Here is a 16,102-nt window from a genome sequence, read left to right as displayed (position 1 = left end):
CACAGGAATGCTATAGCCAAAATTCTGAGCTTCTAGGACTCAGAGCTGTCCCAAATTTTCCTGGTGGGCTGCATGTGGCCCACAGTATGATTGTATGCAGCTTACTCATGGGTTTTTTTTAAATGCTTTAGGTAAACAAAGCTGAGCTACTGCAGAGCTCTTGCTAAAATGGCAATCAAAATATATTGTCTATAGTTTCAATAAAAACTTTAAAAATAAGGTTGGACAGTCCTAGCTCAGTCAAAGAAAAAAAAATTACTGAAAGTATCCTGAAAGAAAGCATTCAAAGTACCAAAGAATCTCTTTCAGGATCACACATGACTTAACAAGAATTAAAAGCTTACAACTCCTCCTGCAACAGAGTACAATTTTTTTTTGAATAAAATTGGACCTTTAATGGAAGAGAAGACTCTTATCGTTTCTTGTTGAAAATGCCGGATCTGAGTAGTAGTTCTGAATTGCAAACACAAGAGTAAAGAGAACCCTAGAAAGGTAAATACATTAAGAAATTGAGGATCAATTGTTGAAGTAATTATATTCTAATGAAAGAGAAGAGGCATATGTCCCTTCAGAATCCTCATGTCTTCAAAGGTCACAGAAAAATAAATAAAAGAACTAGAAGGAACTTTTTCAATTTTGATTCTCTTTAGAGAAATGAAGGGGCAACTAGGTGGTACAGTGTATAGAGCGCTTGGCCTATAGACAGGAAGACTTAAATTCAAATGTGACCTCAGATACTTACCCGGGCCAGTCATTTAACCCTTTTTGCCTAAGTTTCATTATTTTAAAAATGAACTGGAGAAAAAAATGGCAAACCTCTCCATTATCTTTGCCTAAAAAACCTTGAATAGGGACAGAACTGAGAACAACTGAACAGCAATTAGAGCAAAGAAAAGGGAAGGAAAAAGGAATGACAGTAGGACAGAAATGAAGTAGGAGGTGGAATTAGAATGTTCCAAGAGGTGAGTTTACAAACATTCCAGAAGGGGTGGAAGGAATGGGTCTCATATAAACTTCACTCTCAATCTGAACATGTCAGAGTGGACCATCCATATATACATATGCACACCCACAAAGGTTTTGTAGTAACCAATTAAACTTAACAAGGAAATAGAGATGGGTTAAAAATGTAAGGAAGGGTAAGCTCAGGGTGGCAATAGTCACAAGCAAAATAGAACAAAACCACTTTAGTGAGCGAATCATAAAGAAGATTTAAAGGGGGAAGAAAAGGTATAAATTGGACCAGTGATTTGGGTCAGCCATGGAGGAAGAGCAAGTGAAGACAAACTTTAGAAAAGCTTCTCTGAGAATTGAAATAGGAGACTGTTAGGAAAATTAGTGTCTTGCTGCATCGAGGACCCATTTGACACTGACTCGAAGTTTGTATGGTACCAAGTCAGAATTATTAAGTTTCTTCCAGTTCAACACTTGTGAATAGGAGTGTAGGAGATGGATGGTGAAAATAATCTAGGGATGAGGTTTGGACAGACTATGCAGTTGAAATGGCTTGAAGTTGATGGAGGAACAAAAATGAAGTTAGAGCATTCATAATGATCTGACAGTTTTAAAAATTTATTGTGAATTTTATAATTTTCCCCCTAATTTCACTTCCCTCCCCCCACTCCCCACAGAAAGCAGTCTGTTAAGTCTTTACATTGTTTCCATGGTATACAATGATCTAAGTTGAATGTGATGAGAGAGAAGTCATATCTTTAAGGAAGGGGAAAAAAAGTATAAGAGATAGAAAAATTATATCATAAAATATTTTTTCTTTAAAATTAAGGGTAATAGTCTTTGGTTTTTGTTCAAACTCCACAGTTCTTTCTCTGGATACAGATGGTATTCTCCATTGCAGATAACCCAAAATTGTCCCTGGTTGTTGCACTGGTGGAATGAGCAAATCCATTAAGGTTGATCATCATCCCCTTGTTGCTGTTAGGGTGTACACTGTTCTTCTGGTGGTGCTGCTCATCTTGCTCAGCATTAGTTCATGCAAATCCTTCCAGGCTTTGCTGAATTCCCATACCTCCTGGTTTCTAATAGAACAATAGTGTTCACACAAACACACACCCCACCCCACACACAGTTTATTAAGGCATTCTCAATTGATGAACATTCACTCAGTTTCCAATTCTTTGCCACCACAAACAAGGCTGCTATGAATATTTTTGTACAAGTGATGTTTTTTTTTATTTTTAAGGATTTTATTTGAGTTTTGAGTTTTACAATTTTTCTCCCAATCTTACTCCCCCCCCCGCCACGGAAAGCAATCTGTCAGTCTTTATTTTGTTTCCATGTTGTATGTTGATCCAAATTGAGTGTGATGAGAGAGAAATCACATCCTTAAGGAAGAAACAAAGTATAAGAGTTAACAAGATCAGACAATAAGATATCTGTTTTTTTCCTAAATTAAAGGGAATAGTCCTTGAAATTTGTTCAAACTCCATGGCTATTTATCTGGATACAGATGTATTCTCCATTGCAGACAGCCCAAATTGTCACTGATGGAACGAGCAAGTCCATCAAGGTTGAACATCACTCCCATGTTGCTGTTAGGGTGTACAGTGTTTTTCTGGTTCTGCTCATCTCACTCAGCATCAGTTCATGTAAATCCCTCCAGGCTTCCCTGAATTCCCATCCCTCTTGGTTTCTAATAGAATAATAGTGTTCCATGACATACATATACCACAGTTTGCTAAGCCATTCCTCAATTGAAGGACATTTACTTGATTTCCAATTCTTTGCCACCACAACAGGGCTGCTATAAATATTTTTGTACAAGTGATGTTTTTACCCTTTTTCATCATCTCTTCAGGGTATAGACCCAGTAGTGGTATTGCTGGATCAAAGGGTATGCCCTTTGGGTGGAATTCCAAATTGCTCTCCAGAAAGATTGGATGAGTTCACAGCTCCACCAACAATGTATTAGTGTCCCAGATTTCCTACATCCATTCTAATATTGATCATTGTCCTTTCTGGTCATATTGGCCAGTCTGAGAGGTGTGAGGTAGTACCTCAGAGATGCGTTAATTTGCATTTCTCTAATAGTGAATTCTCTAATAAATAGATCTAACAGTTTTTGACAAAACATAATGCCATTTTATGTTAAAAATATTTAGAAATGGGAACAAATGGACCCTCTTTTAATATAGTAAATTTTAGCTTATCTAAGCCTGGAGCTAACATTATGTGTAATGGAGAAACATTAGAGATTGCTCTTTTAGAATCAAAGGTAAAAGTAAGGATGTTTATTATAATCCCTATTACTTGGCAAATTCATAGAAATGCTAGTAGCTCTAGCATTAAGATGGAAAAAACAGACTAAGTATAGTAAAGGAAATATGCTGCTTTTTGTAGATGATATGATCACATATTTTGAGAACCATAGAGATTCAATAAAATTAATTGGAAGTTAACTTTAGGAAAATAGCAGGATATGTCAACCTCTCAAATTCATCAGCCTTTTGGCATATTATCCATATAACCTAGTCTGAAAGGGTAATGAAATTCCAATTAAAATAATTATAGGCTACATAAACTATCTGGGAGACCAAATACTAACACATACATAGGAATTCCATGACTACAACTACAAAATACTATAGAAAAATGGAGTAAAATATCTGGAGAGATTATTTATTGTTGAATATGAATTCAATAAAGTGATAACACTATCCAAATTAATTTGCTTATTAATTGCTGTATCATATTACCAAAGGGCTATTCTATAGGTATATAAAAAAGTAATAAAACTAGCCTAGATAAACAAAAGCTCAAGAATCTCCTTCATGAAAGAAAATGGGAAGGAAAGGGTCCTATCTGTGCCAGATTTAAAAAAGTCATCATCAAAACTATTGGATTCTGGTTAAAAATAGAAAAGTTGGTCAGTGGAACAGATTAGGAACATAGGATCCAGAAGAAAACAAATATATTGGCATATATGTTAATAAAACCAGTGGCCCCAACTACAAGGATAAAGATTACTGTGGTAATTGAATGAAACCTGTTGGGAATGCTGGAAGGGACTCTAGCAGAAATTATGTTTGGAACAACACTTCATATCATTTTCCAAATAGATTCCAGGGGCAGCAAGGTGGCATAATGGATAGAGCACTGGCCCTGAAGTCAGGAGGACCTGAGTTCAAATTCAGCTTCAGCCACTTAATACGTAGCTGTGTGATCTTGGGCAAGTCACTTAACCCCTTTGCCTTGCAAAAACAAAACCAAAATAGATTCCAAATGGATACAGGTCATAGGAGAGCAGGAAAAGAGATTATCTTTTGTAAAGGGGAAAGAAGTCTTAAAGGATATGGGATGATAAAATGAAAAATTTTGATGGCATAAAATTGAAACATGTTGGCACAAATGTTAAAATTAGAAAAAATTTTCTGGGGTAAAAAATTTCTGCAGCAAGTTTCTCAGACAGGTCTGGTATCATGATAGGGAACAGATTCAAAGGAGGCAAAAGATTCAGGTATTGTTCCCCAAAAGATAAGTAGTTTATAGATGTAGACAAATAGTTCTAAAAGAATTAAATGCAGTCTCAGATACTTGCCACTTACTAGCTTTGTGACTCTGGCCAAGTCACTTAACCCTGGTCCAGTCCTCCTTATCCATATCTGGTCACTGGACTTGATGACTCTGGAGGAGAATGTAAGTCTAATGACTTAGCATCCCTTTCACTCAAATCCAATTCAAGCTTATATCATGACATTACCCCCCCCCCCCCATGTCAGGGTCTTCTTTTCTGAGAGGTTAAGCCTAGTATGGGGCTTAAACTACTGTCATTCTTATGTCAAGGCAGGCTTTCTACTGGCCCATGGTACTTAAAATGCCAAAGGCAGGAAATTCTGTGTAGGTACTGATCTGCATTGATAGAGGGTATTTTCTCATTGAGTTTCCTATAAAGGAAGTTTACTATGTCACAGTAGATTTTAATTAAATCCTATCTTTAAGGCATACTCAGATGAAATTGAAGACATGATAAAAAAAAAACCCCACAACTAAGGTACAGTTTAAGAACCTTCTACTAAACCTACTAAATGAATTTTTAAGATACCACTTTGATTCTCTCCTGCTGCCTTTATTCATAAGGTATAGTTATTGGCTGTAGTTTAAAACATTGGCTGTCTCCTAAAAGGGGGTAAGAACTGCTTTGTGAATTAATTCAGGAAAAGCCCTAAGTCACATTTCCCCTTTTTCTTGATCTTTTCTGTTTAGGTCAGAAACATAAAAAGCTATTATTTTTCACAGCTTAGTTTCAGGTGTTCTCAGATATGTCCAGGCTGTGATGTATTGGTACCTTTTTTTGGATTCACCTTCTAATCTATAAAAAAATTACCTTAGCTACTACTCAAATAACATCTCTCTTCCTCTGTTATCAGTTAGCACTGAATTACTTTGTTAGGGTTTTCTTTATTAACTTTATTAAGATGTTCAGTTCAACTTGTTTTTTAAAGGGACCATACCTTTTTTTTTCATTTCTAAGTATTAAACACCTTTGAACATTATAGAATAATCTTTGAATTTATTATATCATGGTTTCCTCATATACCTCATGAAAGTTAACTGGATCCAAGATCAAGTTGCAAGTGGAGTATTATATTCAGTTCTGGGATTACATTTAGAAATTTATTCAGGCTTGAATAAATCATGAAGAGGATGACCATGATGGAGAGAAGACTTGAAACCATGTCCTGGAAAATGGACAAGTCTCTTAACTCACAGTGTGCCTTGATTTTCTCATCTGTAAAATTAAAGGGTTTGGCTTGATGACCTTTGAGGTCTCTTCCAGCTCTAAATCTCTTTCTCTAAGGATTACTGAAGCAACTGAATTTGTCTAATCTGGAAAAGAGAACATTTATGTGTGATGCAATAATAGCTGTTCTTAGATATCTGAAGGATTATAATGGAAGAGGTCTCTCTCTCTCTACACACACACACACACACACACACACACACACACACACGCACACACACACACAATGTGAGCAAAGATATGAGCTGAAAATGAGCAGAGCTAGAACCACGGTTAGCAAATTTTCTTGGAACAGTTTAGATGAAGGGAATGACTTGGGAGAAGAATTTTCAGGTGATTGAACTTTGAGTTGTGGCCTTTAAGGCATTAAAAAAAAAAGACCTAGCTATTTCAAACCCCTTTTAGTCTGAATCTTAATTGGTGATTAAGTGCTTAATTAATGTTTCTTGACTGATTTTGATGCTAATGGGCAAAATAAGATTTCTGAAAACTTTCATTGCAGGGGTATGGTTTTCCTTAGACTACCTTTTTTAAAATGATTTTTAAAAGAAATTGTTATTATATATATTATATATATATATCCCCAAAACATTCTTTTTTTTGTTCTCTTGACTTTGAATAATAAATACCATTTATTTGTTGTGTTTTTGGTTGAATGATCTGATTTTCTTGGTGTGGGTTTTCCCTCCACCAGTGTAGATCACACTCTCTTTGCCTGATTTTGAATTGCCATGACTGAAAAATCATTACCTGGAGGCCAGTTTTATTTTGAACCCCTCCCAAATTATTGAGGTTAGCCCTTATAAGATAAGACTCCATTGATCACCAGACTTAACATCTTTCCAACTTGGAAGGATCTAGTAGAATTTGTATTCTTTGCCTTATAGCCTGTTGGTACTTATCATCATCATCATCATCACACCATAATAAAGCACTGGAAGGGAAAAGTATTAAGCAAAATAACTCCCATTTCTCTAAAGTTTATGCAGCAAAGATTAAACAACTCGGGGTAGCTAGGTGGCAAAGTACCGGCCCTGGAGTCAGGAGTACCTGGGTTCAAATCTGGTCTCAGAAACTTAATAATTACCTAGCTGTGTGGCCTTGGCCAAGCCACTTAACCCCGTTTGCCTTGCAAAAACCTAAAAAAAAAGATTAAACAACTTGCAGTAGGTGCTTCCTTGTACTATTGCTAGAGCTGAAATTCAAAGCAAGATCTTCTCACTAAAATGAGTGCTTTTTAAAACCAAACCAAACCAGTGCTTTTTAAAACCAAACCAAACCAAACACCTTACTACAATCTTTTTCAAGGATCTACTTTGTGCAAGTGTCTCTTCCTTAGGCTTTCTTAACTTTTTTTTCACCCCCCTCTTTTAGGTGGTTGGTTCTGGAATGAGGAGGAGGAAGAGGAGGAGGAGGATGAGGAGGAAGGTCCTCCGGAGACTCCTGAGGAATCGGAGCCACCAGGAGTATGGTCGGCAGCCTATGGCGTGGGAGATGTCCCTGGGACCTGGGGACCTGATGATACCATCCAGGTCCAGCCAACAGATTTATGGGGAGGAGATCCCTCAAATATGGGCATGGTCAGCGATGGACAAGAGATGAAGCCCATTCTTCATAGTGGGGAGGCAGGTGCCCCACTCCTGCCTCCCTGGGCGTTCTCAGCGGTGGTGGAAGCAGCCGGGGGCAGGCCGGACACGACGTGCGATGTGTGCGGGAAGGTGTTTCCTCATCGGTCCGGGTTGGCCAAGCATCGCCGGTACCATGCCGCCGTGAAGCCTTTCGGTTGCGAAGAGTGTGGCAAGGGCTTCGTTTATCGCTCGCACCTGGCTATCCATCAGCGCACCCACACGGGGGAGAAGCCCTTCCCCTGCCCCGACTGCGGCAAGCGCTTCGTCTACAAGTCCCATCTGGTCACCCACCGGCGGATCCACACGGGCGAGCGGCCCTACCGCTGCTCCTTCTGCGGGGCCGGCTTTGGCCGCCGGTCCTACCTGGTCACGCACCAGCGCACCCACACGGGGGAGCGCCCCTACCCCTGCCCGCAGTGCGGCCGGAGCTTCAGCCAGAGCTCGGCCCTGGCCCGCCACCAGGCCGTGCACACCGCCGAGAAGCCGCACTGCTGCCCCGACTGTGGGCGCGCCTTCAGGCTGAGAGCGGACTTCCAGCGGCACCGGAGGGGCGGCAAGTGCTCGGATCTTCGGGAGGAGGCCCGGAGGGAGGAGGCCGAGGGCCCCGAGGCGGGCGCGGAGGGCCCGGACCCCGGGAGCGAGGGTCCCGCCGCGGACAGGGGCTACCCCGAGCTGGGGAACGGCTTCGGAGAAGGCGAGGGGCCCTCCCACCCCCTGGACTTCCACTTCCCGCTGCCGCCCAAGTCCTGGCTGCACGGCGAGAACCTCCCCATGTTGGCGCTGCAGGACTTCGGGGACAGGGTGGCCCACGAGCTGGCGGAGGCCCCGCCCCTGGCCGGCCACTTGGGGGGCCAGCTCGCCCTGCTGGACGGGACGGCCGTGCCCTGCGACCCCTGCGGCCCCGGCCTGCTGACCTTCGGCCCTGCGGTCGGGGGCCTGCTCTCCGACCCCCAGCCGGCCTCCATGCTGGAGGAGGAGACGCCGTGGATCTGCTCCGACTGCGGGAAGACCTTCGGGCGCCGGGCGGCCCTGGCCAAGCACCAGCGCTACCACGCGGGGGACCGGCCGCACCGCTGCGCGGACTGCGGGAAGAGCTTCGTGTACGGCTCGCACCTGGCGCGCCACCGGCGCACGCACACCGGGGAGCGCCCCTTCCCCTGCCCGGAGTGCGGGGCGCGCTTCGCCCGCGGCTCCCACCTGGCCGCCCACGTGCGCGGCCACACCGGCGAGAAGCCCTTCGTCTGCGGGGTGTGCGGGGCCGGCTTCAGCCGCAGGGCCCACCTGACGGCCCACGGGCGGGCGCACACGGGGGAGCGGCCCTACGCCTGCGGCGAGTGCGGCCGGCGCTTCGGCCAGAGCGCGGCCCTGACGCGGCACCAGTGGGCGCACGCGGAGGAGAAGCCGCACCGCTGCCCGGACTGCGGCAAGGGCTTCGGCCACAGCTCGGACTTCAAGAGGCACCGCCGAACCCACACCGGGGAGAAGCCCTTCCGCTGCGCCGACTGCGGCCGCGGCTTCGCCCAGCGCTCCAACCTGGCCAAGCACCGGCGCGGCCACACGGGGGAGCGGCCCTTCCCCTGCCCCGAGTGCGGCAAGAGGTTCTCGCAGCGCTCGGTGCTGGTCACGCACCAGCGGACGCACACCGGGGAGCGGCCCTACGCCTGCGCGGCCTGCGGCCGCCGCTTCTCGCAGAGCTCCCACCTCCTCACCCACATGAAGACGCACCGAGGGGCCGCCCCGGGGCCGGCGGCCAAGGCCGACGCGCAGGCGCAGGCGCAGGCCCCGGCGCAGGCCCCGGCCGGCCGGCCCGCCGCGGACAAGGAGGACGGCGGCAGGAAGGCGGCGGCGGCGGCGGCGGCGGCGGCGGCGGGCCTCGCGGGGGACTCCGGCCTGGCGCCCGAGGCGCCCGCCGCGTTCCCCGGCCCCTCCGGCTCCTACGAGGAGACCCTCCTGTGAGGCGGGTGAGGAGGGCGCTGGGAAGGAGGCGTGTCCCGAGAGACCCTTTGTGACTCCGGAGCGCGGGGAGCGGGCGGGAGGAAGCGGCCCCGCGGGGCTCCTGCGCCCCCTCCTCCTCCTCCCCCTCCGCGCGGGGCCCCGGGGGAGCGGCGGGGCCGGGCCGCCTCCGCCGCCCCGCGCCCGGGCATCGCCCCGCTGCCGCTGCCGGAGGGGCTGGGCGGGAAGCGGCCGCCCGGGGGCAGGGACGGCGCCCAAGCGGCCCCGGGCACCAGGCGCTTATTTATTTACTCGGAGCAGAAGGGGGTGGGAGAAGCCCCGCCAGGCGCCCCTCCCGGGGGCCTGGGACTAGGCCAGGGGAGTGGGAGCCCGGGCCGCCTGGCGGGGGCGGGGGGAGCCGAGGGGCTCGGGGCTCGGGGCTCCCCCCCGACTTTGTACAGAGCGTTTGGTCGGCGGCGGCTTCGGGTCCGTTCAGCTCGTTTTACTATTGACTGGGAAGTGATGTAAACCTGGTAATTCCTGTTGATGCCAACTGGCATCGGTCTGGCAACTTCAGTCCCTATTCTAAGGGTAATAGATCATTTCTAAGGTCCCTTCCATCTCTAACATTCTGTCTTCTGTGTTCTGAAGTCCCTTCCGGTCACGACACTCTGCGTTTTAAGGTCCTGTCCACTTAATGTTTGATGTTTTGAGATTCCTTCCAAATCCAGTGCCCTGTGTTCCAAGGCCCCTTCCACTGCTAACATCTTCTGTCCTAAGCTCTTTCGGCTCTGACATTCTGTGTCCTAAGGTGCCTCCTAGCTCTGTCATTCTTCGTTTCTTTATTTTTTGTGAATGGTGGATAAGGAAACTTAGAGGAATTCCAAAGAGACTGGCTAGATATTCCTAGCCCGAGGGGATGGAAATGACATCCAAGGCAACTTTTAAGGTTACTTCTTGTGATCCCGCCTTGAAGTTGAATCCACACCAACTGATAGAACAGTAGCCAAGAATGTTGATGTTACTATCTTTTCTGCTGGAAATCTTAAGTATTCTGGAGGGAGGTTGGACTAGCCCAGTCTGTCTGTGGGATGGGAAAGAGTGGATCATCAAGAGTAGGTTTCCACAGCAGGGGAGAGACCATTTGAAGCCGTAAGCTTCTGAGCACACTCCCCTAGGCATCACCATCTACTGCCACGCTTCTCAGCCACCTGACATCGGGTCTAATCAGATAGGCTGTTTGCCTTGTCATCAGTGGTAGGTAGCATGTTTGGCAAGAGTAGTCAAGTGGATTATAGTTCCAGTCATCTCCCCAGAATTCTTGACCGTCTCTCCCTCTGGTCGAGAGCTAGAGGCAAAAAAACTATGTTGCACAAAGAGGCCTGTAGAAAACCACACATTTATGTGAACCATGAGGCTGCTTCTAGTGGGTTCTTTGAGTGGTGTAGATCACCTCTCCTGAGTTCTCTCTATTGTGAGTTAAAAGATTTTTATTCATTGTTTCCATGTAAACTCATCTGGAGGTGAAAGGCATGGGTAAAGCTCTCTGTTGCTTCTGAATCTTCCTTAAAGCTAGAGATTCTCTGCACTAGCATCTTCACACAAACTGGTTAAAAGTCTCATGGTTCACTTAGCACCTTTCTTCTGAACTTAACATTTCATAGATTTAAGTATAATTAAGCACTGCTGTGAGTGACTGACCGAAGGAGGTCATGGAATCTCTTTCCTAGAGATCTTTAGGAATAGAATAGATGCACTTGCCTGTAGGCGGGGGAATGGGCCAGATGACCTCTGGAGGTCCTTTCCAGTTCTTTTTCTATAGTTATTTCATACTAGAAGTGAGTCGTATTTCTGTTTACAAGCAGTACTCCCATAGAAAAGTAGCATTCCTGTTTCATGGAGTTGGGAATGGAGACACTAAGAAGTTAAGTAATTTGCACAAGAATGATGGTGAATTAATGACTAAGTTAGGATTCAGAACAACCAATATTTATTGAATGCCTGTTATGTGCAAAGTTGATCTAAACTGCACAATTAGTTTAAAGAGCTACAAAGGGCATCTTGGGGGAAAAAGCCAGCAAACCATTTTGTTTCTTTGAACGGTACCAAAAAATTGCCATTTTTGAATCCAGTTTCATTCATTACAACTACAATTCACTTGCTATTATTTAGGCATGGCATTGAGGGCCAGGAGGGAGAGAGGCAGGGCTGCTGGGGGTCTTTGGGGAATTTGGGGTTGGGAAGCACAAGTAGTTGGTGGGGTTGGGAAGTAGGCCTTAGAAAGGGGGGGGAGGGAGGGTTGGGAGAGTAGAAGGGAAGGGTTAAAAAGCGATATGGGGATGGGGGTAAATAGGAGGGGAGGGGACAACAGGGGTTTGTGGTGAGCAGAGGGGGATTAGCAATGTTTGGGGGAAATCACGTATATTGATCAGTTATGCAGCATTATCTTGGCTCTTGGTTCAATCAAACCTGAGCAAGAAAGATTATGGTGCCTGAGCTGTGGGCAATGTCCTCCATAGCAAATTCTGTCCTTTCCCTAGGAGGAGCAAAAGCCCTAGAAACGGGGTGTCAGGGAGGGAAGTGGGGTTGTGTGCTGTGTTCCTGAAGAGGTGAAAAGGAGCTACGGAAACCACTGAAGTTTTCTGTAGCAGTGCCGGGATCCAGATGCCATCCCTTTCCACATCTGGCATGTCTCTTCTTGTGCATGTCTTGTGTTTCCCTTGGACCCTTTCCTGCCTCCCCTCCCCCCCCAAATGCATCCATCCCATACTCACCCTTGTCAGCTGGAGAACCTAGCTTTAATAAAAGAATGGAGAAATTGAGCTTGACTTGACTGACTCCCTTGCTGTCGACAATTCCTTGGGTCCCTCATCTAAGAAATTTCCCATAATGAATGAGAGGCCTAGTTCTTTTTTCTTTTTTTCAGTTTGCCCTGGGGCAGTGGCAATGTTTTACATTTGAAGGGGGGGGGTATTTTTACTGTATCTTGCATTAACATATTTGACAGAGGTTTTACTTGGTACAAAATGTGAAGTCTGCACGGGCTACTCTTTTTTGATTCTAGAACTTCCTTTTTATTTGCTGGCTCAACTAGTTTTCACCCAGATTTGCGCATTAAGCAAATTAATACTAGAGAACAGCGGGGCTGTTAACTTTTGGCACTTTGAAACCTCAAAATGACTCCTAAGGTGGCACTGTGACTAATAGTGAAATTAAGTGAAAGATATTACATCTCTCTTGTTGCCATTCACTGAGATGCACAGTTTGTTTCCTAGCAAGATAATATTGGACAAAAACTGCATTTCACCAATTTTCTGGCTCTCTAGTAAGTATCATATGGAAATGATATTGTTTTGTTCACAGTGCTGCAGTCTTGAACAGAATTCACCTGTTTGTCTGTGTGTGTGTGTGTGTGTGTGTGTGTGTGGTGGTGGTGGTGGTGGTGGTGGTGGTGGTGGTGGTGGTGGTGGTGGTGATGGTGGGAACTGTTATTTCTGTCCCTTTCAGAACCTCTCAGGGTATGATAAGAACAGACAAAAGCTATGAGCAGTTCCCTTCCATTTGCTCCTGAAAGTCATTTCTTTTGGTCTGTTTCTTCCCACTGTTTTAAAAAGTACTCTTGATTTTATTGAGGGTGGGGTAGAAGGCTCAAAATAATGAATTGAATGTTAGCTTCAATTGTAACCTTTAGGCATGATGAAATGAGGTAATAACCCTGCCCTAAAGATAAGACAGTTGATGGCCTTCCAGAGGCATTAAAGTTAATTAAGAATTTCTAAAACTGAAACCACTGCTGCACACAGTACAGATCTTCTATAGGAAAAAATAAACTTTTATTTCAGAAATATATTTTGGAGTTGGAATATAAAAAGCAAACTGCTTCCCAGTGAAGAAAGAACTTCTGAAGAGCTATTCAGTATTCCAGGTAATCATTTGTTCTGGTATGACAGTCAAGCAAACAATAGAGTATGACAGAGAAATAAGCTTTCTACTCACCACACTAAACAACTTGAGCTTTACTCTTGTATCTCCCTGCCCGTGTCTCAATTCCTCTACTCTCCTTTTCTCTCTCCCTAGTCTCTACGCTTGCAGCTCTCCTTTCCTTCTCTGTATTTCTTTTTCTATCTGTTCTATTTCACATCCTTCTTGTTTTACTATTCTCTCATCTCCTTTCCCCTCTTTTTTGTGTGTCTCCCTTTAATTATAATAACTCACATTTTAATAACTTTCCTAACTACAGATGGGTAGTGTGTATTTATATTCCCATTTTATAGATGAGAAATCAGACTCAGATGTGGAGTGACTTGCCCAAAGTCAGCACAAGCTAGTAAGTGTGTCTTACTTCCAGAATTTAAACCTTGATTTTTTTTTGGGGGGGGGGAAGAGGGGTGTTGTTCTTTGATGCACATGTTGAATAAAATCATATGTTTCCAATTCTTAATTTTATAATGAAGATGAATATCATGTATTTTTCTTTTGGGGTGGCAAAACTTAAAATCAATTGCTTTTTATTAGTAGCTCTCAATTGATTTCTTCTGTTGGTAAGGAAAACAAGTTTCTTTCTCTGGTTCACTCTTTCAGTTGTATGTTTTAAGATTTTTTTTTTAAATGTTCCCATGCACATAAAATCCACTCCATCTGTGCCATCTTTCACTGACAGAAAACACCCTGATTTAGCATAGAGACCATATGGGAAACCAAATTCCTTGCCATGAATGATTCTGGTACTTGTTGATTTTTGGTGAGTAGATATCAAGAGGCACTGGTGGTAAATGGGAGACTATTATGGCTCCCAGTTGCTTTTGCTCTGGTGCCCAGCGATACTACCTTATGGTTCTCAGCAGGAACTGTCTTTATTTGGAGTCTCTAATGTTCCCTGACTCCTCATGTGAACTTCCTCCTCAGTGCACTCAGACATCTCTACTGCTAAAAATATCATCTTGCTTACCTTTATCTCTCCTTCCCTTTCTCTTGTCATGGGCCCAGACAACTCTCCTGTCTCTTCCCAGCCACCCAGCTTGTGGGCCTTTCTGTTTGCCTGTTGGAACTGTCCCCAGCTCAGAACATGTTTGTTGGAGAACTTCTGAGTCCCCATGAGGAGCTACATAAGTGGTACAGTCCAACCTGCTTTGGAACTCCAGGAATGAGATACATCTGGCATATTTTCTAGCTTGTGGTACAGGAGTTTTTCTTGTTTGCAATCCATAGAAGAGGGATGAGAGATGGTATACTAGGGGAAGACCAACCTTAAGTTGGTGTAAACTGTAAGAGCAAACACCTGTGAGCTCCTTCCCAAATGTAAAACCTCATCTCCACATAAATACACTGAAGCCATTGTGCAGGTAGGTATTCTTTTATTTACATGTGTTCCCACACCATTCACTTCTAATAAACATTATTTACCTGTCTGTTATGTGTGAGGCACTGTGTTCTAGGTTCTGGATATACAAAGATGAACACCACCAAAGCCTTGCCTTTAAGGAACTTGTTATCTTCTGGTGATGGAGATAGAACATCAACACAAATAACTATGATGCAAGGAAGAAGGTGATAAATGAAAAGGAGAGGTCCAAACCCTGAGGGAGACCAACCACTTCCATGGGCCAGGTTCAGGGGAACCATCTCATGTGGGGGTCATCAAATGAATTTCTGTTATAAAATAATCCTCTTACCCCTCAAAAGTTTAAAAGTTTTGACTAGAAAGTTTACCTCCTTCACCACACCCACATAAAAATACACTCCCCAATTTCCTATTTCTAGCTTTACACAGGCCTCCAGGCTTGGGATGCAATTTTTTTTCTCTCCACTTCTTGGAATCCTTTTCCTTGAAAGTGCAGCAGAAACAGCATTTCCTATATGATATCTTTGCTGATTCCATCTCCCTCTCCTGCCTCTGGCTCATTTTTTTCCTGTTTAAAGTTCTGAGTAACTTTCTTTGATATACTTAGATGTGTAGAGGTTATCTCCTTGTATAGAATATTGGTTCCCTGAGTTGTAAGGACTTAGATTGGTGCCATTTTATCCCCAGGATCTATCAGTGCCTGACAACGTGGTAGACACTTGTTGATTTTTATGTGCCAGTCATAGCTTTCATTGATTTTGAGCTGGAAGAAGCCTTAGAGGTTATCTATTCCAACCTCTTCACTTTAGACACAAAAATAGAATCAGTGGTTAATTAGCCTGTCTTAGGGTAAATGAATGAGCCACAATTCAATTTCAGTTTCCATTACACACAACCCTTCTGTCTACTTATGATTTATATACCACCGACTTTCAGAAATGATTTGAAGCAATTTAGAATGTGGCTACTCAGGGAACTCACCAACCAACTTAGACTTTTAAGAAGACATATACAGAAGATGGAAAAAAAGGCAGATGACAGATTGAGTACAAAAGCATACTTAGTATGGTCTTATAAAAACTAGTGTCGGTGCTAAAGCTCAGTGTCATGAGGTTGGTGGCACTGCTAGGACCCACAAAAAGGGTTCTCTGCCCTTTTGTCTTAAAACTATGTTGGGGTAAGAAAGTTAGAACATTGGACAGGGTGGATGGATTATGAAAACATATAGTGGGGAAATGGGTAGAGCTGTTTAACTCTTACTTTATCTCTTACCTGCCAAAGAGAATGATCTTTGAATTGGGGATGAGAGAAATATAATGCTAAAAGGTTGTTAACCTCCAAGAAAAGGAAATAGAGAGTATCTAGTTACCTTTGATGATCACCTGGCCTAGATGAGCTACCTTCTTAGGAAGGACTATTGAATCATTGGGAATGAATTCTGAA

The 16,102-nt window shown here is 44.4% G+C and overlaps 1 protein-coding gene across 1 annotated transcript in view; it reads left to right on the top strand.

Annotated features, from left to right (window-relative positions):
• ZNF316 (zinc finger protein 316) overlaps positions 1 to 9,342 on the top strand; it is a 35,204-nt gene extending 25,862 nt beyond the window's left edge. The window contains exon 5 of the mRNA XM_074199002.1: positions 7,133 to 9,342. Within this exon, the coding sequence (XP_074055103.1) occupies positions 7,133 to 9,342 (2,210 nt within the window). The remainder of the gene's footprint in view (positions 1 to 7,132) is intronic.
• Positions 9,343 to 16,102: the final 6,760 nt, after the last annotated feature.

The sequence above is a fragment of the Macrotis lagotis genome, chromosome 8, assembly GCF_037893015.1.
Source record: "Macrotis lagotis isolate mMagLag1 chromosome 8, bilby.v1.9.chrom.fasta, whole genome shotgun sequence".
NCBI lineage: Eukaryota > Metazoa > Chordata > Mammalia > Peramelemorphia > Peramelidae > Macrotis > Macrotis lagotis.
The sequence above is the reverse complement of the archived record's forward strand: the minus strand, read 5'-3'. Positions and strand labels throughout refer to the sequence as shown.